This window comes from Abramis brama (assembly GCF_963993115.1).
Source record: "Abramis brama genome assembly, chromosome: 24".
Taxonomy (NCBI): Eukaryota; Metazoa; Chordata; class Actinopteri; order Cypriniformes; family Leuciscidae; genus Abramis; species Abramis brama.
In genome coordinates this window covers 27,513,335-27,536,387 of record NC_139986.1, presented here as the reverse complement: position 1 = coordinate 27,536,387, position 23,053 = coordinate 27,513,335, and the positions used below count along the sequence as shown (strand labels likewise).

General features: G+C 44.1%; 3 protein-coding genes across 4 annotated transcripts in view; all 3 read right to left on the bottom strand.

Annotated features, from left to right (window-relative positions):
* The window catches only part of LOC311075330 (uncharacterized protein), a 250,040-nt gene that overhangs the window by 142,504 nt on the left and 84,483 nt on the right, over positions 1-23,053 (bottom strand). The gene's annotated exons all lie outside the window — the stretch shown is intronic.
* Positions 1-23,053, bottom strand: part of LOC311075333 (uncharacterized protein) — a 467,028-nt gene that overhangs the window by 361,983 nt on the left and 81,992 nt on the right. The window lies entirely within an intron of this gene.
* On the bottom strand, positions 15,055-21,844 carry LOC311075147 (uncharacterized protein). Of its 2 annotated transcripts, none has more exons than XR_014604424.1 (2): positions 15,276-21,844; positions 15,055-15,113 (listed from the first exon to the last, which is right to left on the bottom strand). XR_014604424.1 is itself a non-coding variant. In XM_084102326.1 (2 exons), exon 2 carries the CDS (start codon positions 21,337-21,339, stop codon positions 15,514-15,516), a length of 5,826 nt encoding a protein of 1,941 aa, XP_083958452.1. In that variant the 5' UTR covers positions 21,340-21,518; positions 21,681-21,844; the 3' UTR covers positions 15,055-15,513. The 2 variants fall into 2 exon arrangements, 1 of the variants encoding a protein (XP_083958452.1); XM_084102326.1 differs by having other exon boundaries at positions 15,055-21,518; positions 21,681-21,844.

The following is a 23,053-nucleotide window of genomic DNA, read 5'->3' as shown; positions in this document are numbered from 1 at the left end:
GTGGGAAATGGACTCTACAGGAAACAGACTTCACAGATATTCAGACGCCATGGACTTTCAAGACTTCCACTCTTAAGCTACATGGATTTCTGTGTTCTCATGTAGTTTATACGGCATGTTAACACCCTGCGTCGTATACATGTGTCAACAGTTTACTTAGTAAAATAACTACACTTATATAAATCTAGGACACGGCACAGAATAAGTTCTATGTGTCTGTACATTTTTTCAAGTTACATGACTGGAAGATGGGGCTTATGCTAATAAACATAAGCTACAGAATGGATTTATGAATGTTTAAAATTTTATTTTGTGAGAGTTATTAGAACTCTCAAACTGTGGGAATACAAATTTAAGAATCTGTTTAAGATCTGCTGATCTTACATCTTTACATTACATCACATGAAAAACTAAGTGGAAGTACATTGTATTTAGCATTTGAGGTAAAGATGATGACATCAGATGAATGATTTGGTTAAGCAAAAATTTTAGCAAGAGGTTCCTGCCAGTCCTGTTCTCTTTATTGTAAATCAGATGAGTCAGATTACTGAGACTCTCCCCCTTTGTCTTTGATTAGTTATGCTGATTGGATTCGGAGTGGTAACACTCTAGTGTCTGGGGCAGGTTCCTATACCTGGAAACTTAATTTGCATGCTTTGTTTAAGGTCGTCACCAAGCTGCCCCTACAGAACCGGAATATACTGCAAAATATAATGCAATACATTTCCATATATGGGAAAGTAGTTCTCATATTTTCAATATACTGTACTGCAATATATGCATTGACTTGTTGTTGATTGATATGCCAGGTTCCTGGTGTGTTCTAATCACACTACACACAAGGAAGTGCTGATACAAAGTCTTTAATCAAAACGCAGGAAATAAAAGGAGAATCAAAATGAGCATGAACACACTCTACCACATAAAGACAAACTGAAAACGTGACATGTCTATATGAGTATGTCTATATTAATGTCTATATTAATGTATGTCTATATTAATACATAGACAAAAATAGGATTACATGTAATATTTACAAAGTGTTATCTTAAAGATGTAGAAGAAATTGAGTATGAAGTTGAAGTGAAGTATAAAGAAAGGGTTGATATTGATCGCAATAAGGCCAGCATGACGCTGTACTGCAGCGTCTGTGAAGAGAACTGTCCTGGTTGGTCAGAAATCTCTCATGGTGCAGAAAGATGAAAGATGATCACTGTACAGTGTGCACAAATGCCACTACAGCAAACACAACAAAGAAGCAAAAATACATGTAACAAAGACAAAGAAAAAGGGTCATATTAAAATGTAAAGAATAATTATGGAAAAATTGGAAAAAGTAGCTACGATTACATGGACACCTTTTGGTTCAATCGGAATGAAATCAATCCGACTGATGAATCCGAACACGGTGTTTACATGAATGATAAATAAAGTGATCGGGCTGATGTGTGCCTTTATATGTCACAAGCTTCAAATCGGAATACATTTTTTGACATGCACAGTCTGCACAAATATACAGTTTTTTGTCCACTGTTTGCGGACAGTCCGCTGTTCGCGCATAACTATTCTCCTACATTGGTTCTTTATTTGTTTTAAACAGCAGACTTCAGACAACTGTCCGTCTCTGGTCATGATTTGGAGACAATGAGCATTTGAACCATTTTACCATGCTGCTTATATTTATCAAGCAGTAAAAATGATCACACATGGGTCGGGTGTTTACATGAAGGTTTTTCAGTCCGATTGAGCCGTCAATCCGATTATAAGGGTCCATCTAAACGAAGCTACTGTCTCTTTGGTCAAGAAGCTGGAAAAAGAGCTGCAAAAATGAAAGAAAGAGAAAATAAAGCTGTTAAATGAATCTTCAACGAGTCTGAAGCTTTTCACTGTGTGGAAACTCTGGAGTCAATCGCACTCAACATTGATTCTGTGTTCACACTTCTGCACATTGATTCTCTGATTGAAAAGCTGAAGGAAGTAAATGAGCCAGAAAAGGCCAAAACACTGGAAAACATCAAGAAGTATAGCAGAAGAAAAAAAAAGGAGTTCTGAAATCAACACCCCAGAAAAAAAATCATAAATAAAATGTTTTAGTCAGTTTTAGTGATCCACATAGCAGGCAAACCATTGAATCATCATATGTTATGCTTTGAGGTTATACTGTAGATATAAATAATAGTTTAATGCTTTTATTATTACAAATTAAATTAGAACAATACATAGAAGTAAGTGTGTAAGCCCAGCTAACAGGTAACGTTCTCATAACTTTGGTTAATGTTCTGGCAGGGTTCTCTCAAAGTTATGAACAAACGTTCTTCCAGTAAAATTAATGAGTGTTTGCTCAATGTTCTCTGGTCTTCAATAATGCTCTCAAAAACATAGCACAAAAATATTATACATTGTTTGTAGAAGGTTTTTTAAAGACCCCCTGTGGTGAAAACCAAGCTTTTATTGTTGTTTATTTGTATATGTGGTGTTTTTAATATTTTTATAATTTAAGACAAACCATATACAAATCAACACCATTGCTGAGTATTTTGTCCTTAAAACTGCAGTGAACCAAAGACAGTCTCAAAAACACTTGAAATCGCTGGTGTTTCTGACGTCACAGACTACCTTGTAACCAATCAGATCAACGTGCTGGCGGGCTTTAGTATATTATTAACTATGACCGCTCTGTAGCAGGGTAGTCTCAAGAGAAGCTAATCCATCTAATCTTTTATTATCCTCATGTCGGTTATGCAGTGATGCACTATGAAATTATTGCGGGGCAAATTATTTGTTATATTATTTATAATAATAATAAGAATTACAATAATAATTTAATACATAAACTGTAAATGCTAAATCCTCTTGATGTCAATAGTTGATGCTTTTGACGATATCTCTGGATACACGATATCATGGTCTATCGGCGCAACCCGACATGGTCATTTATCGTGCATATTTCAGTCATTAGAGCAGTCAAATCGCAGCTCGATGATCGGACTGTATAGTGTGAGCACATAAATCGTGAGCTTTTGCTTTACAACACATGCAATCCTCTCATACAGTGTGGGTTGGTAACCTTGCTGAAATAGCACAGAAATAGCAGTGTATGTACGTCTCTGTAGGCAGCCTAGGCTCTGAGATCTGCACACAAAAACAATTTGTTTTGGTTTTGAGTGGTTGGTGAAACCAATTGTTTTTGTGTGTAGATCTCAGAGCCTAGGCTGCCTACAGAGACGCGTTTTTTGACGGCATGCTTATGGGGCGGGCACCTAGCGGATCGTTAGGAAAGATTAGATGAATGTGATCTTTTTTTTTTTTTGGGCCTGAAATCACTGATACCACCTTTAAAGTTGACCGAATGAATCTCTGAGCTAGTGTGAGTGGAGGCGGGGTTAATTTGCATATTCATGGATGTAAGGGTGTAGAGTTACATTCAAGATATTTTAAGGCATAAATAAAAAACAATTCACAGGAAAAAAACTTTTAAACATTGGAGATCAAACATGAGTTTTGATGAATACAATTATTGACTACAGGGACTGCATTGGCACCTCAACTGCCTCAAGTTGTTAGCAGTACACCTTGCACTGGGCCGCTTCAAAATGCGGCTACTAGGCAAGCATGTACTGATCCGTATGGACAGCACTGCGGCCGTTGTGAACATACACTCCCGCCGCATTTCACATCTCGCCCGCCATCTATGAAGCCTTCTATGGAGTCAGAAGCATCTGGTTTCTTCGTGCCGTTTATATTTCCGGGCCTGCTCAACCATGCAGCCGACGAGCTCTCACGGTAGCAGGTGCTTCTGGGAGAATGGAGACTCCCTCTCCAGGTGGTCCAGTTGATTTGGAGGCTTTCGGGACTGCAAAGGTAGATCTGTTTGCCGCCCTGACACGACACTGTGCAAAGTCAGGGAGGACGAGGAGCAGGTCTTGCTCGTTGCACCATATTGGCCCAACCAGACCTTCTCCGAACTAGAGCTCCTCACGACAGCCCCTCCCTGGCCCATTCCTCTGAGAGAGGACCTGCTCTCTCAGAGATGGGGCACCCTATGGCACCCGCGTCCAGACCTTGGGAAACTCCATGTCTGGTCCGTGGATAGGACGCAGAGGTTCTAGGTGACCAACACCAGGCGGTAGTTGACAACATCACTTCCACTTCCACTTCCCCCTCTACGAGGTGCCTCTATGCGTTGAAGTGCCTGTTAGTTGAATGGTGTTCTTCTCACCAGGAGAACCCCTGAACTTGCTCGATCAGAGCAGTGCTTTACTTCCTGCAAGAAGGGCTGGAGCGAAGGCTGTCTCCTTCCACTCTTAAAGTGTATGTTGCTGCTATCGCTGCATATCACGATGCAGTTGAGGGTAGATCGCTGGGAAAGCACAACCTGATCGTCAGGTTCCTGAGGGGGCGAGGAGACTAAATCCGCCTCACCCATTGTCTATACCCTCTTCGGATTTGTCTCTGGTCCTTTTGGCACTTCAGAAACCACCCTTTGAGCCTTTGCAGTCAGCAGAGTTACAAATTCTGTCCTGTAAGACAGTACTCCTGGTTGCATTGGCCTCCATCATCGAGGGTAGGGGACATGCATGCAATTTAGGTCAACGAATCGTGCCTAGAATTAGGCCCAGCTAACTTTCACGTGATCCTAAAACCCCGGCCCGGATACATGTCCAAGGTTCCTACCACTCTCTTCCAGGACCAGGTGGTGAACCTGCAAATGCTGCCCTTGGAGGAGGCATACCCAACCCTGGCTTTTCTCTGTCCCGTTCGCGCTCTGCGCCTATACGTGGACAGAAAGTAAAGCCTCAGGACCTCAGACCAGCTCTTTGTTTGTTATGGAGGCCAGCAGAAGGGAAAGGCTGTCTCCAAGCAGAGGATGGCACACTGGATAGTGCCTTTCCCGGTCGGGTTGAGAGCCCACTCCACAAGGAGTGTCACTTCTTCCTGGGCGCTGGCACACAGCACCTCGCTGACAGATATCTGTAGAGCTGCGGGTAGTGATGGCCAAATGAAGCGTTTCAAAGCATTATTGCTTTCTGATACAATTGTGTCGAAAATGGTTCATTACTCGAAGCTTCATTCAGATAGAAATTACAGCACCATCTGCTGGTGAAGTAAATGTAATGCAACAAAGCTGACAACCATAAAATGCAAAGGCTTATATGTTAACGCCCCGTTTATGACGTGTTTACCGAGGCGATCAAAGCTGAACCAGTGTTAGTGCTGTGAAACTCATTTATGTAGGTGAATTTTACAGATACTGATGAATTTCATGTGTTCACCTTGATAATAAAACATTAAGCATGATGTGTATGTGTAATTATTTCTTTAGACAAGGACAGAAGATCAGACCCGCTTAAAAAAAGTTGGAAACCATCACAGAAATTCTAATGGTTTCTATTAAAATACCAGTAGGAACCATTGGCTTTTACCATTTAAACCACTAAAGAATTATTTTTTGTAGTGTATTTGGGATATATTCCATTAGGATTTAATGCCCCCACCAATAGAACCCAAATCAGTAGAGACCCACAGAGACCACTATAAATCCCATTACAACCAATAAAATTCCCATGAAAACCATTAAATCCATTAGAATTTCTATAATGTTTTTTTTTTTTTTTTTTTTTTTTTTTTTTTTTTTTTTAGCAGGGCAGTATCATGTGTGAAAGCTTTATCTTGTTTAGCTGTGGGAAGCAGTACTCTATAACTTGTTAACTGGTGGGACTGATATTTTTATATGTTGAAAAGGATGTGCTTGTGTTGTACTTGTATAATGTAGCAGAGGGTTTTTGAAGTTTCTGTCTTTGATGCATGTTTTTATGTAACAATGTTCATATGTTCTCTAATTAATAATAATAAAAAAATGTGTCAGAGGCTGTGCTTTGGGTACATGCAGAAGGCTTAGACAAAGTGTTCATTAAATGGTATGGTTTTTATTCAGAAATATTATTTATTTTTATTTTCTTTCTCGCTGGCACAACACTGAAATAAACTCAATCCACTCTCCTCAACAATAACGCCAATCCAAACACCGACTACAACCCACGGTGTTGCCATGGTTTGGCTTCACTTTTATAAGAAATACATCCGCCAGGTTTCAAACCTGTCAACACTGGATTGGGCAAATCAAAGCAGTCAGGTGGTTCACTACAAGAATGAAGCAGTGTGTTTGCTTCAGAAGTCATTTTCACGTGACTAGTGACGTAATGATACAAGCTCCGAAGCAGTGGTTCATTGCAAGGACCGTTCGAGTTTGAAGCAAGCTTCGGAGCGTCGGTGTCAGGCGTAACATCACTAGCTGCGGGCTGGGCGACACCTAAAACGTTCGCTAGGTTTTATAGCCTACTTGTTGAGGCGGTTTCTTCCCCTGAGCTTGCTTCAACCAGCCAGTAACATCGAAGTTCCCGCTCTAGTATCGACGTGCTGTGCCACTCTCCTCCACATGGAGCGGATACGTGCGCTTTTGCTCCAGTCGAGTTCCCCACTTAGGCAAACCCTGTTGAGTTCCTCCACAGCCTTGGGCAGACAGACATGGCGGAGCATCGCCAGGCCTAGTACTCATATGCTTGTGTAACCTGTGCTAGGCTGGGTCCCATATGTTGTGATCCCTGCGGCGATTCCGTATGTGTATTCTTCCACGATCAGCTCCATGCGGTTAGCCCTTTTCTTTCCCTTGGCAGAGTCCGCTCTGCTGTGACTGTCCGGTGTTGTCTCCCCCTTCTCAGTCTGGAGCCACCCCAGTGACATTCCATGTGTTGTACTGCCCCCACCGGCCAGTCCGCATGTGTATTCTCCACATGTTAACTCCTTTCTGCAGGATGTGGCTTCCGCAGCGTACTTCTCCTCTTGAAATGCGCTTTCCCAGTGTTATCCAAGAGTTCCACTCTGTGGGTTATATCGGAACAACAGTTTGAACTCCCTCTATGCAGGCCTTCCGTCCCAGTCAGTTGGGGGTCTGAGAGTCTTGTGTAAGGCAGAGCGTTTCAACCATGTCTTCAACCATGGCGTTTTCCATAGGGATTCCAATTACGTCAGTGTAACATTGAACGTGAACGACTGAAAGGGAACGTCTCGGTTACGTATGTAACCCTCTTGTTCCTTGAAAGAAGGGAACGGGAGACGTTACGTCCCGTCACCACGGTTCCTGACCCTGTACGGCCGTCACGATCTCAGCTCCTTGTCCTTCAAACAAAAGGTGCGTGCATCTGCTTCCGTATTTATATCTGCGCATTAGCTTGTTCTGTACATGCTTCCTGAAGTGATCCCATTTACGTCGCCACATCGACGTAACGTCTCCCGTTCCCTCCTTCAGGGAACGAGGGTTACATACGTAACTGAGATGTTTCTTCTCGCCCCGTCTCTTTTTCCTGTTCTTGTTGTTTCTCTTTCCTTCAGTGATTCTGGTTGTTAACAGCAGGTGTTTGAATGTTTAAAAGATTGTTTCAGGAACATCAAACTAACCTTTAAATGACACTAACATTAACATTACTAACATCTACTAACATTAAGGAAACTGTATATTTATCTTCTTGGAATGTTACAAATTAACATTCCTAGAATGTTGAGTTGTTGATTAAAATTAAGTTGAAAGAATGTTTCAAGAACATCATAGAAAAATGATTTTCTAACATTAAGAAAACGTGACATTTTTAAGAAAACATCAACATTGAAACTTCTGATTTCGTAGATTTCTGTAGATGTATGATCTACAATCAAACTGGCTAGTAATTTGTGAAGCTAGTAATGCTGTTTATGGAGTTGCTGGGAAACTTCCTGCTAAAAACTTTATAAGAATGTCATGGAATAATGATCTAACAATGTTAGCACTTGAAACAAAAAAAACTTTCCGCTGAAAAATTCTAGCTGGGATACTAGCGTGAGACTCAACAGTGTTGACAATCATATATTCTACATGCAAAATTTTTTAAACTGCTGTCAGTTAGACAGATATATCAACTATCAGCATATGAATCTCAACAATGGTTACAATAAATAAAAAAAGCTTCATGCTGCAATGCATGCTGGGTGCATTGTACAAAGATCATTTATAAATCCCAGCTGTTTTGCTATTCTCTGATTTTATTTTTCAAACAAAACGGTAACACTTTACAGTACGGGTGCACTAATCTGCATTAATTCATGCTTAAATAATGCACAGATAATCATTTGTTATTGTATGACTCATGAAGAACTAAACCATTAATTAATGATTACTGCATCAGCAACTAATAAAGATTCTAAATGATTAATAGATTAAGTAATAAATGAATTGTTATTAATTAAATGTGTCATAATGTATTAATTCCTTAATAACTTATTTTATTAACTAAAAGTGTAAATTAATGTGTTAATTACCAAAGTTGGTCAAAACAATGTACTTCAACTTCCAGCTGTCTGCTTTAATTAATCATTAACTAATGATTTGCAAATGTATCATTATGTTATGACTTTACTTGTTGAGGCACATAACTTTGGTGCCCCCATAAATGGCATATTACTTAACAATTAGTTAATAGTTATGTGCCTCAATTCAATGCCAATATCATTGTTTGTTTGTTTTTTTGATGAAATAATAAATAAAAAAAACTCCATTAACTATGGGTTCAAAAGTGATGTTGATTCAATGCATTGATTTAACATTGCTTGTGTAAGACTTGATTTTCCTGCTAAGACAAAAGCTGAGATCAAACCCCCTGCAATAAAGCAATAAAATGCACCCCTGGAGAGAAGATCTCAAAGAAAGAGCACAGGACATGGCCTTGCCCAAAATGATCTCCTTGCTGATCCATGCATCCCCCTTCTCCCTCCTCCCTTTCCCCCCCCTGATTAAAATCACTGAAAGTTCATTGAGAATGTGTATATATCTATATCACATATAATGTATCGTGTGAATCTATTGTTTATTCCCTTTCATTTTTGGTATCATTTTAAAATTTCCTCAATTTCATTTGGTATTATGAGAAAGATTGAAAACTTAGGAGAATTCTGTTCTTCTTTTTTGGTGGTGTCTCTTCAAGATATCTGAGGATCCTCTCCTCTCCCCCGAAACCAGGTTTTTGTGTAATAAATATTTACAACCATTTTGTTCTGGTCTGGTCTGGGTATGGGTAAGCGGCAAGAGCAGTCTTTGGGGATCTGTAACCAGAAAACCCCCATGCAGTGCTGTGTCAGTGTCTTCACAAGTCTTACACTCAGAACACACTCACACACAACTGTGTGTCTCTGTCAGGTGCATTTCTTACTCTTAGAGTCATCTTTAAGCAATTGATGTTAGTTATTATTTCTGAATGACCTTTTTAATTGTTTACTTGTGTTAATTGGCATGTTGCTGTTTTACCTGACAAGTAAAATGTTAATCTTGATTTAAAATCATTTCTGATTGTATTGATTGATTCTTATTTCAGATTCAGATTTTAATGATTCTGAAATCATTATTTCTAGTATAGATTAATGTGGAGTCTGGTGTTACGATTCCCGATGTGCCGTCTCAAAGCGACACTGGGTCCCTTAATGAACAAATAATTGAATGTATGGGATACCCAGAATAATCAAAGATCTAAATAAAATGATAATCAATATTTATGATTATATTCTAATATGAAACACAATCTAAATTTGATAATCATTTGAAATTGGAGTCAGATTAAGCGCAGAGCTAAAGTAAAATTGAAACTAAATTCTAAAAATTAAGTGAACTTCACAGAACGCTGAAAAGACAAACACGCATTATACCTTCGTCCACACTTTTGGATTCCGTCGTTGGGCAAGGGGTGGCCCTCACACTTGCTATGTGGGTGGTTACCATTTTGAAGTTTTTTTAACACGTTTAAAAAAAAAATATTTTAAAATCATAATTGTTTCTCTGATACCAAGTGCATAAATAAAAATTATAAAAGAATTGGTGAAATTCTGTTTAAAAATAGTTTCAGATGGCATATAGCATGTCACATCACAGGACAGGTCAATTGCTTAAGAGTATTTCATGTAAATAAACTCCTATTTTTCCAAACTAATATCTCCTTGTCATGGATTCATTTACACGTTTGCAGTTTGCATTGTAAAAGTAGAAAAGCAACAATTCATTTTGCTGTGTGCGTGTACTGGTACAACAATAAACAGAACTGAAATTCACTTTGTATGCAGGTTGTTCAATTTATCAGCACGTGTGTCACGCGAACTGAAGAACCTTCTGTGTGGAGATTTTGTGTGGCACATTCTTCAAAAAAGGGAAATGTGATCATAAATCTAACAAACACCCTTGTCATCACTTTCTGACAACCCACATAAACCCACAGAAAGATCAGTAAAAACCACCTCTAATACAAAGACTGACTGTCAGGAAAACACATAGATAAGAAGAATGATACAAACAGTGAACATACCCAGTGGTGTTGGAATAAATATCAAAACTCTTCAATGTGTAATTGTCATTTACACTCTAAAAAGTGACACTATAGTAACACTATTATTTACTCAATTTTTTTGGTGAAAAATTTTTACACTCAAAAAAATTTAGTAAATTTTAAAGCTGTGAAATCACTGAAATATACTGTATGAATTGAGTAAAAAAAAAAAGTAAATCTGAGTAACTGCATCTGGTACATTAAAGGGGTCATATAATGGTACATGAACTTTTACAAGTTGATTGTACTGAAATGTGTGTTGGCAGTGCCTGTACACAACCATCATAAAATGATAAAAATCCATCCAGTGTTTTTTTTTAAATCTTCTTATATGTTTCCCCGTCTCAAATCAAGCCGTTCGACCTAGTGACGTCACACGGTCGGACGCCCCTCCCACGATTGTTGATTGACAGCAGCGTTTCAACACAGACCCGCCCTCGCTCGTGAGCGAGCTGTCAATCATAGTCCGCGCGCGCGGACCAGAACGGTCATAGTTGATAGCTCGAGCACTGTCTATGAGCAGAATGGCGTCTAAGCGATTGTGGTGTTCTGTTCTTGGGTGCAATAAGGAACACAGCAGTCATTTTGATGTTCCTAAATCCAAACCGCTGAAGACGCAGTGGCTGAGCTTTGTTTTCAAAGGGAATATTCCCCACGATCAACAGCAATGGGCCCCGGACCCAATACTCCCAGAGCACCCTCCACAGGATGCTGCGAGGGACACAGTTGAATGCCTTCTCCAAATCCACAAAGCACATGTGGATTGGTTGGGCAAACTCCCATGAACCCTCCAGCACCCTGGAGAGGGTATGGAGCTGATCCAGTGTTCCACGACCGGGACGAAAACCGCACTGTTCCTCCTGAATCCGAGGTTCTACTATCGGCCGTGTTCTCCTCTCCAGTACCCTGGCATAGACTTTCCTTGGGAGGCTGAGAAGTGTTATCCTCCTATAGTTGGAGCACACCCTCCGGTCCCCCTTCTTAAAAAGAGGGACCACCACCCCAGTCTTCCAGTCCAAAGGTACTGTCCCCAACCGCCACGCGATGTTGCAGAGGCGTGTCAGCCAAGACGTGTCAGCCAAGACAGCCCCACAACATCCAGAGACTTGAGGAACTCAGGGCGGATCTCATCCACCCCTGGTGCCTTGCCACCGAGGAGTTTCTTGACTACCTCGGTGACTTCAGCTTGGGTGATGGGCGAGTCCACCTCTGAGCCCTCAGCCTCTGCTTCCTCAATGGAAGGCGTGTCAGTGGGATTAAGGAGATCCTCTAAGTATTCCTTCCACCATCCGATGACATCCCCAGTCGAGGTCAACAGCTGCCTACTCCACTGTAAACAGTAAACTGCCCCCTCCTTGAACTGCCACCTTACTGTGGAGGAGGGGTTTGAGTACCCGAATGACCCTAGGAGCTATGTTGTCTGGGGCTACATGCCCCTGGTAGGGTCTCCCAAGGCAGACAGGTCCTAGGTGATGGGTCAGACTAAGAGCGTTTCAAAAACGGGTAATGTGCATTCTAAATTACCTCGACGACTGCCTCATACTGGCCCGGTCGGAGTCTCTTACTCACAAAACCTGGCTCCTCTGCCATCTAGATCGCCTTGGGCTCAGAGTGAACTTTTCCAAGAGTATGCTGTCCCCCAGCCAACGGATCATGTTCCTGGGAACAGTTCTTGACTCCGTGCATATGAGAGCATGGCCCACACCAGACCAGGCTCTCTCAATCCGGCGTCTCGCTGCTTCATTCAAAGTGGGCTCTCTCATGCCCCTCAGAATGTTTCAACCGGACGGACAACATGGCAGTGGTGTCCTACATAAATCGCCAGGGCAGTCACAGGTCTCGCAACCTGTACACCATGGCCGAGCAGCTCCTGTTATGGGCTCACGCCAACCTCAAGGCAAAGTTCCCCCGGAGGAATGGTCTCTCCACCCCCAGGCGGTTCTCCTATTGGGAAGTCTTCGGCAGGGCAGAAGTCGACCTCTTTGCCTCAGAAGACAACTCTCACTGCCCAATCTTCTTCTCGAAGAGCAGGGATGCGCTGGCCCAAGAGTGGCCCAGCCGCCCCCTTTAAGCATTCCCTCTGGTCTCGATGCTCCCTCAGATCATTGAACGTATCAGGGACACCAAGTGTGCAGTCCTTCTTGTAGCCCCCCTCTGGCAGACCCAGATCTGGTTCCCAGAGCTGATGCAGCTGTCAGCGACAGCTCCGTGGCCTATCCCGCTGAGGAAGGATTTCCTCACCCAGGCAAACAGGACAATTTGGCACCCTCATCCCGACTTGTGGGCCCTCCACGCATGGCCTCCCAGGACCTCCCTGAGGGAGTCCTGAACACCATAATGGAGGCTAGAGCGCCATCTACTAGATGCCTCTACCATCTCAAATGGTCAGTGTTCACCAGCTGGTGTTCAGCTCGGAACCTGGACCCACATAACTGTGACGTACCAATGGTACTTATGTTTCTCCAAGAGTTGCTGGACACAGGCCGTTCCCCCTCCATGCTCAAAGTGTATGTGGCAGCTATAGCAACTTTCCACTTCCCGTTGGCTGGTTCCTCCCTGGGTAAAAGCGACCTTAGGAAATTGTTTGTTTCCTAAGAGGAGCCAGAAGGCTTAACCGGCCTTGGTCACCTTCGGTACCGGCTTGGGACCTGTCCACGGTCCTTCGGGGCCTCGAGGGACCTCCCTTCGAGCCACTCCAGTCGGCTGATCTGAAGCCCCTCTCTCTCAAAACCAGAGGCGGCGCCAGCCGATTTTGCCGAGGATTCAGCCCCGAATGTTTTGTGTGTAGCCCCAAATGTATTTTGAAAAGTTGACTGACAAATATGAAACCGGACAATAGATGTAAACCATGTAAATCATAAGTTGCCTTTTCATTGTGCTTTGGCTTTGCTGCTGTCTCTGACTGGTGATTGTTGAAATCTGTCTCACACAGAGACACACCACGTGAGTGATTTCAGTCTAGAATATCTCCAGGATTTGTGCGGAACAGCGAACAATCTCGCAGCAATTTTAAAAAAAATAAATAATGCAGTCAACAGCGCTGCACAGTCCTCTGTCAGATGAGATGTTGTTACGGTATATGTCAGAATATAAAACTCAGCAAAACAAACTTTCCTGTTGTGTCAGCCGTGTGCTCGAGGCGCACAGGGTCGTCCTTAAACCAAGACATGAAAGTGCTCTCAACTCCATTCAGAGCCCAGGTTATCTCCCTATCTGCTCTTCCCTCTTCAGAAGACGCTAGTGATGCATACATGCTCTGCCCCGTTAGGGCTTTGTGAAAATTTATCTGGAGCGTTCTGCCCCGTTCATGCCGTCAACATCTCTTTGTCTGTTTCGCTGGTCGCACCAAGGGTTCTCCGGTCACAAAACACAGACTGTCAAGATGGATAGTTGATGCTCTCTCTGGCCTACGCTTCTATGGGCCTTCCGTGCCCCATAGGTGTAAGAACCCACTCCACAAGAGGTATTCCCTTCCTCTTGGGCATGGTCCAGTGGAGTTCCTATAGAAGACATTTGTGCGGCAGCCGGCTGGTCTGCTCCGTCCACATTTGCAAAATTCTATAACTTAGTGGTTCCTGCCTTGCAGGCACGAGTCCTTTCCATCTAGGACCCTGGCCCCTAAGGGTCCAGATATATATATATCTGAGGCTCCCCCACGGTGGCCCTCTGCACTTATCACTATATGCAGTATATAACATCCTGGGACCCGACACTTCTGGTCTACGATGGTTCGGACTACTCTGTTATAAGTCCTGGGCCTCCCTGGACATCTTCAGAGTAGTCATCTACTAATAGCATTTTAAAATGCATTTACATTACATTTAAATAATATAAACAATTCATACAATTTGCATGTTGTTGTTTTTCAGGTCCGAAAACTTGCCTTCCAGTGTGCAGTGCAATTTAATTGCACATACCCAGAGTCCTGGAAGACAAATGAGATAGCAGGAAAGGACTGGACATCTTTCCTTAAGCGTAACCCCACACTGTCCATCAGGAAGCCACAAGCAACCAGTCTGGCAAGGGGCTCAAGCTTCAACAAACACAATGTGGGCACTTTTTTTAAGAACCTGAAAAGCGTGTATGACAAGCATGGTTTGCAGCCACAAAATTTCTGGAATATGGATGAAACCGGAGTTTCCACCGTGCAAGTACCAGAAAAAATCACTGCGTCCAAAGGGTTGCGGCAGATTGGTGCCATGACATCTGGTGAGAGAGGTAAACTAGTTACTGTTGCTGTTGTGGTTAATGCACAGGGGAATTATATTCCCCCTTTCTTTATCTTCCTTCGGAAGAAATTTCATGCACACTTTATGAGTGACGGACCCACTGGATGTGTTGGTGCAGCAAATGGTTCAGGATGGATGCAGGAGGATGAGTTTTTAGTTTTCCTACGTCATTTTGCCAAACACACAAAGCCATCACAGGAGTCAAAGGTCCTCCTTTTGTTAGATATCCATGCTTCCCATGTGTCAGTGTCTGCACTGAATTTTTGCAAGGAGCATGGGATTGTGCTTTTGACGTTCCCTCCTCACTGCACCCACAAGCTCCAGCCCCTGGACAGAAGTGTGTTCCGCTCTGTGTTGTCCTCACTGCAGTGTAGCAACTGTAGCTATACAACCAGCTAACTCTGATGCAAAATGACGACAAGTCGTAGTGAGCGATTTCTTGCTGTTTACTGTGGCTTCAACATCATCTTACATGACAGAGTGAAAACTGTAACAAAGAAATAAAGTTCGACTGTTTTAACATAAATCTTGTCTAATGAAATATACCTGTAAATACATGTAAATAAATATTGTAACTATGTGTAGTCTTTGCTTTTTAAACAGTATTTTAACATTAACTTATTAACATAAAAATGAATTTTGTACTTACGACATTGCCTCTAGTGCTAACAACAAATGGATTACATGTGCTCACATTCTGTCAGCTTCCTTACTTCTGTACAGGAAATAATCTCTAACCCCAAACTCCAGGTCTACATCATATCAAAATAAAAGTCTCTATCAAATTAAAAGTCCCTAACATTTTGCCTTAATGGCAACACACTCCCCGCCTGACATCTGTGAGGTCACTAAACAAACAAGTTATGTATTAACTAAACAGATGAACATCACTCTCTACTCAGAAGCAAAACAAGTTCTGTTACTGGTCTAAGGTACTTTTTTGAATGTCCTTGATCTGTGGTCTTCAATTCCACCTTACGGACTTTCCCGTCTTTTCCAGGAATAGCCTTTGTGACTATCGCCATAGGCCAGCTGTTGCGGACAGCTTGGTTGTCCTTGAGGAGGACGACATCTCCTTCTTGCAGATTTTGTTGGGACTTGGTCCATTTCTTTCGGCCTTGTAAAGTTGACAAATACACTTGTCTCCAACGGCGCCAGAACATGTTGGACAAGGCTTGTACTTGTCTCCACTGCTTGGTTAGGAGGTCTCTGTCCGTAAAGTCTCCTGGAGGAGGTGGGGTGCCGACTTTCTGAATTAACAGCATAGATGGTGTGAGAATGAATGGATCCTCTGGATCATTTGAAACTGGAACCAGAGGCCTTGCATTCATAATTGCTGCCACCTCTGCCATTAGAGTGCACAAGACTTCATGAGTCAGGCGAGTGCCATGTTCAAGAAGCATTGACTCCAGGATCCTTCGAGCCACTCCAATGAGGCGTTCCCATGAACCACCCATGTGCGAAGCATGAGGTGGGTTAAACACCCAGGAGCATCCTTGTTGGTGTAGGTACCTCTGCACAGTGGTGTCTGGTTGTTCTGCACTCATCCCAAGTTCTCTGCAGGCCCCAATGAAATTCGTGCCACAATCTGACCTCAGTTGTTTGGCTGGTCCTCTTATGGCAAAGAAACGCCTTAAGGCATTGACACAGCTTGAAGTGTCCATTGAAGCAATCACCTCAATGTGAACCGCCCTGGAGCTCATACAACAGAATAATATGGCCCACCGTTTGCTCTCAGGCTGAACTCCTCTTGTACGTCTGGTAGTGATGTGCCATGGTCCGAAGACATCTAGCCCTACATACGTGAAGGGAGGGCAGGCCTTGATACGTTCAGGTGGCAAATCCGCCATTAGTTGCTCCTGCATCCGACCTCTGAGTCTACGACAGGTCACGCATTTGTGAAGAGTTGAGTTAATGAGCCTTTTACCTCCCAAGATCCAGAGTCCTGCAGCTCTCACAGCGCCTTCTGTTAAATGGCGGCCCTGATGTTTTACTTGGGTATGATGGTGTCTGATGAACAGTAAGGAAACATGGTTGTCTTTTGGGAGAATTACAGGGTTCTTTTGCTCAATCTCTACGTCTGCGTTTTTCAGACGGCCACCAATGCAGATGAGGTCATTCTGCAAGATAGGGTTGAGACGACGTAGACAGCTGTTTAGAGGAATTGGCTTGTCTCTTTCTAGAGCTTCAAATTCCTTTCCAAATGCTTTCCTCTGAACGGCTCTAATGATGACTTCTCTGGCTTGGGAAAGCTCATCCGGAGAGCGAGGCAGCTCACATGTATGCCATCCCCTACACTTGTCCATGATGTTAGAGGACTTGAAAGATCTTGCAGTGTGAATTAAGAGTGCCACAGCTCGCTGGAGTGTGTCAAAGGTGGAGAACCTCTCAAAACGCTCTATGCTGAGACCTTTCTCGTGTAGCTGGGTGGCATAACTCTTCACATCTGGACGAATCTCTGCATCCAGTTCTGGTGAGACTAAGCTGAATGATTGAATAGGCTCTGGTTGAATGGAAGGCTTACGCAAAAAGGTAGGTCCGCTGAACCACATTGTTTGTGTGAGACGTGATGCTGGAACAGACCTTGACGCAATATCAGCCGGATTGTCCTCTGTGCGTACGTAGTGCCACTGTTCAGGATTTGTGGTCTGGCGAATACGCTGGACTCGATTGTGGACATATACATAAAACCGTCTGGATTGGTTATGAATGTATCCAAGGACCACTCTGCTATCCGTGTAGAATTTAATGGAATTCAACTTCAAGTCCAGTTCTTCCTGAATCAGTTCGGCCATTTCCACAGCCAAAACCGCAGCACACAGCTCAAGTCTCGGTATGGTTGGCTCTGATTGAGGAGCAAGTTTAGACTTCCCCATGACGAATCCAATGTCAACAATGCCTTCTTGGATGGTCTTCAAATAGGCTACAGCCCCAATGGCCATTGTAGAAGCATCACAGAACACACAGAGTTCCACTCGTTCGGCTTTGGTTAGAGAGATGCCTGTGTACATCCTTGATATATGGAAGTGCTTCAACTCTTGAAGTGAGTTTCGCCAAGCCTCCCACTTGCCTAGTTTATCTTCAGGTAATGGAGTGTCCCACTCTGAAGCCTCAGAATTCAGCTCTCTGAGAAAGGCTCTTCCTTGGATTACGACCGGAGCCAAAAAACCCAAGGGATCAAAAACACTGTTCACCATGGAGAGAACTCCACGGCGGGTAAACGGTTTTACGTCAGTTGACACAGAGAAGGTGAATGTGTCCCTAGCTACCTCCCACAAGAGGCCTAAGCTGCGTTGGGTGGGCGACTCCTTCCCACAGAAGTCTACCTCTTTTCTAGCTGCCACACAGTCCTCACTTGGGAAAGCTGCCAAGACAGCCGGACTGTTCGATGCAAACTTGTGGAGCCTAAGGTTGGACTCAGCCAATGAAGCCTGAGTCCTACGCAGCAAGTCAATGGCTTCAGCATCAGTAGGGACAGAACAAAGACCGTCATCAACATAAAAGTGGCGCTCGACAAAGTTGACGGTGTCTTGTCCATATCTTTGCGCACCCTTTCTGACAGCTCTTCTAAGCCCATAAATTGCCACTGCTGGAGATGGGCTGTTCCCAAACACATGGACCTTCATCCTGTAGTCTACGACTTCACTTGCCACATCATTGTTCTTGAACCATAAGAATCTCAAATAGTTCCTATGTTTTTCTTCTACGAGGAAGCAGTAAAACATCTGCTGTATGTCTGCCATAACAGCCACCTTTTCCTTTCGGAACCGCATGAGTACTCCCAGAAGGGAGTTGTTAAGATCAGGGCCAGTCAGTAGCACATTATTTAAGGAGATTCCGGAGTGTTGGGCGCTCGAATCAAACACCACCCTGATTTGACCTGGTTTTTGTGGGTGAAACACTGCAAAGCTTGGTAAGTACCAACACTCTTCATCTTCCCTTAGTTCTGGTGCCACCGCAGCATGATCATTTTCCAGCAGTTTGCCCATGAATGCCACATATTGCTGTTCCATCTCCGGCTTTCTCCTCAAGTTGCGTCGAAGTGATTCAAAACGTTTGAGTGCTTGGCTGCGGTTGTTAGGCAAACGTTCTCTAGGCTGTCTGAACGGTAGTGGAGCGACCCAACTGTGTGAATCATTTCTGTAGACTTCTTTGTCCATTATGTTCAAGAAAGTCTCATCCTCCATTGATGGTGCCAGCTTGTTGTCCTGTTCGGTGCGATCGAATACATTTTTACCCAGCCTGTCTTCTTTAGCCCTGCTGGGCCCTAAGACACTCTTCCTGGGCTCTTTGCCATGAAGCTTATCCCTGACATGCATAACACTTGTGCACGGTTGGAGGAGCGAGGGCCGTTGACAATCAAGCACTGTTGTCCTGTAAATGCTGACATTTGGCTTGTGCGCATTCCCTAGGCAGACCTCTCCAACCACCACCCAACCTAGGTCAAGACGTTGAGCAAAGGGGGCGTTGGGAGGGCCATTTACTTGTTCCCTTACTTTGTGCACTCTAATTATATCTCTACCAAGCAGCAGGAGGATCTCCGCAGTAGGGTCCAACTCGGGAATGTGTTCTGCTACCTTGACGAGGTGAGGTTGATGAAGAGCGGCGTTCGGCGTGGGAATTTCAGCCCGGTTTTCAGGTAAGTCGTTACATTCAATAAGTGGGGGAAGAGGGATTGTCACTTTCCCATCAAGTGCTTTGACCATAAAATCTTCAGCCCTTCTGCCAAATGTTTCCTCTGTGCCGGAGCACGTTCTCAGTAAGTAAGGATATGGCTTACTCTGAATGTTGAAAAGGTCAAAGAAACTGGACCTCGCCAATGACCGGTTGCTTTGGTCATCTAAAACGATATATGCCTTGATAGCTTTATCTGGACAGCCCTTGTGATACACCTTTGCTAGGCATATCTTGGAACATGACCTCCCAACTTGTCCTGCACCACATACTTCAGTGCAGCTTGAGCTGACGACTTCCCTGCTGTCGTTACCCTCTTCTCCCTCCCCGCCATTCTGTGGCGAGGTAACAGGAGCAGTGATCTTTGGTGGAGGGCCCGGATGCATAGCTGAGACATGCTTGGTGCTGTCACACTCAGAACATTTCACTACTGCAGTGCAGTCCTTCGCCACATGACTATTTGAGCCACAGCATTTGAAGCAGAATCCTCTCTCCTTCAGAAAGACTTTCCTGTCTTGAAGATCTTTGGCTCTAAAGGCTTTGCACTTCTTCAGTGGATGTGGCTTTGCATGTATAGGGCAGCTCTTATTTGGATCACTGGAAGTGCTCGACTCTGCTGGGGAGACATTGGTCTTATGAACTGCAATGGGGTTCTTGGTGCTTTTAAATTGGGGAATTTCAGCCTTTACAGCAGATCCACTAGCATTTAAAAGGGCAAAACTGGGATCATTCCTTTTCTTTGCCTCATAGCACATGAATCTGGTAAAGAATTCAAATGGTGGAAACCGTCCTCCATTTTCTTCTTTATACTTTGAACCCGCAGAAATCCATTTTTCCTGAAGTCCATAAGGCAGCTTGGTTACTATAGGTTCAATGCCTCGTGCAGTATCCAGGTAGGACAAACCTGGAAAGTAGCCGTCTTCCTTAGCACACTGCACTTCCATCAGCAGATCTGCTAACTCTCTTAGCTTTAGATTTTCTTTCGCCAAAACCTTGGGGAACTTGTCAAGTCGAGTGAAGAGGGCCTTTTCAACTACCTCTGGTGCTGCGTAACATTCCTGAAGACGTTCCCAGGCTTTTCTGAGTGCTATGTCTGGACTTGCTACGTGCACTGAACGCAGGCGTTTCACTTGGTTGCTGGACTCTTTGCCAAGCCACCGAGTCATTAAGTCTAGCTCCTCAGTAGCAGTGAGACCCAGCCCTTGTGTAGCATTTTTATATGAAGACTGCCAAGCACGATAATTTTCTGGTTTATCATCAAACTCATACAAGCTTGCACTCACCAGGTCACGTCGCGCTAAATATTGCGCAAGATGTTCAGTTGCAGACACGCTCTGATCAGTTTTTAGCTGGGGGTAATAGCACGGAGCAGAAATATTCAAGTCAGTATGAAACTTCTTTGAATCGACTTGAGCATCCTCTCTGTCATATAAAGTCTGACCATATGACAGTTTGGCAGCCGGTGGCACATAAGTATCGTCTAGACCATCCTTTGATAAATTCCCATTTCCTATGTTATTAGCCTGTCGTGGCTCATGTGAAGAAACAGGAACCTGCTGGTATGAAGAGAAGGGATTGTTCGGACTGAAAATGAGAGTGCCATCTGTAGCAGGCTGAAAAGCTTGAGAGCAAGCGTTCATAGCTTCTCGCTTTGGGGAGCTAGTTGGGCCAAAATGAGTTTGGATGTATTCGCTCGTCCGCTCCATTTTATCTTCACCTGACGAGCCTGTTTCATCCAACACAATACACTTCGCAATTGAGTCAGCTGATTCCCAAACGGCTGCTTCAGCTTCAGCAGCCGCTGCTTCACGACACATGGCGAGTGTTTCAAGCTCAGTCTCTCTTTTTACCTTCTCCAACTGTGATTCAGCTTCTTTAGCTGCCTTTTCTATTTTAGCTTTAGCCTCTTTTTCTGCATATTCAGCACGAACTTTAGCAGCTGCTGCTTTAGCCCGTGCACGGATTACTGCACTCCTTGATGACACAGATGAGTGAGAACTTCCACTTGCTACGGAAGACTTAGCACGTTTTCCTTCCATCTTGCCACGATGTTCAACACTAACTTTTCTCTGTCTTTTCACTGTGTTGTCCTCACTGCAGTGTAGCAACTGTAGCTATACAACCAGCTAACTCTGATGCAAAATGACGACAAGTCGTAGTGAGCGATTTCTTGCTGTTTACTGTGGCTTCAACATCATCTTACATGACAGAGTGAAAACTGTAACAAAGAAATAAAGTTCGACTGTTTTAACATAAATCTTGTCTAATGAAATATACCTGTAAATACATGTAAATAAATATTGTAACTATGTGTAGTCTTTGCTTTTTAAACAGTATTTTAACATTAACTTATTAACATAAAAATGAATTTTGTACTTACGACATTGCCTCTAGTGCTAACAACAAATGGATTACATGTGCTCACATTCTGTCAGCTTCCTTACTTCTGTACAGGAAATAATCTCTAACCCCAAACTCCAGGTCTACATCATATCAAAATAAAAGTCTCTATCAAATTAAAAGTCCCTAACATTTTGCCTTAATGGCAACACACGCTCTTTCAAGAGTAAATTTAACATGCATTTTGACCACTGGATGAAGACTCAACCAGGTATAAATGCTACTATCTATGACCTACCTGGCATTGTTGGCAAAGCCTTGCCACAGGCGGTAACCCCTGAAAATATCATGTCAGGGTTTAGATGCACAGGCATCTGGCCCTATAATTGTGACATTTTTAGTGAAAAGGACTTTGCTCCATCCTTTGTAACCGACAGGCCAGAACCAGCCACTGCCTTAGTGCCCGCCACCACTACTGTGCTTTCTCATGGCCCCTCAGTGCCCACCACTGCTACTGTGCTTTCCCCAGGCCCCTCGGTGCCCGCCACCACTACTGTGCTTTCTCCTGGCCCCTCAGTGCCCACCACTGCTACTGTGCTGAATCCTGGGCCCTCAGTGCCCGCCACTGCTACTGTACTGAATCCTGGCCCCTCAGTGCCCGCCACCGCTACTGTGCTGAATCCTGGCCCCTCAGTACCCACCACCACTACTGTACTGAATCCTGGGCCCTCAGTGCCTGCTACTGCTACTGCTACTGTACTGAATCCTGGCCCCTCAGTGTCCGCCACTGCTACTGTGCTGAATCCTGGCCCCTCAGTACCCACCACCACTACTGTACTGAATCCTGGGCCCTCAGTGCCTGCTACTGCTACTGTACTAAATCCTGGCCCCTCAGTGCCCGCCACTGCTACTGTGCTGAATCCTGGCCCCTCAGTTCCCGCCACTGCTACTGTGCTGAATCCTGGCCCCTCAGTGCCTGCCACCACTACTGTGCTGAATCCTGGCCCCTCAGTGCCCGCCACCACTACTGTGCTGAATCCTGGCCCCTCAGTGCCCGCCACCACTACAGTGCTGAATCCTGGCCCCTCAGAGCCCGCCACCACTACTGTGCTGAATCATGGTCCCTCAGTGCCCGCCACTACAACAGTGCTGAATCCTGGCCCCTCAGTGCCCACCACCACTACTGTGCTGAATCCTTGCCCCTCAGTGCCCACCACCACTACTGTGCTGAATCCTTGCCCCTCAGTGCCTGCCACCACTACTGTGCTGAATCCTGGCCCCTCAGTGCCCGTCACCACTACAGTGCTGAATCCTGGCCCCTCAGTGCCCGCCACCACTACAGTGCTGAATCCTGGCCCCTCAGAGCCTGCCACCACTACTGTGCTGAATCCTGGCCCCTCAGTGCCCGCCACC

Coding starts and splice junctions, on each gene's coding strand:
- LOC311075147 (XM_084102326.1), bottom strand. CDS start 21,339: ATGGAAGGAAAACGTGCTAAGTCTTCCGTAGCAAGTGGAAGTTCTCAC.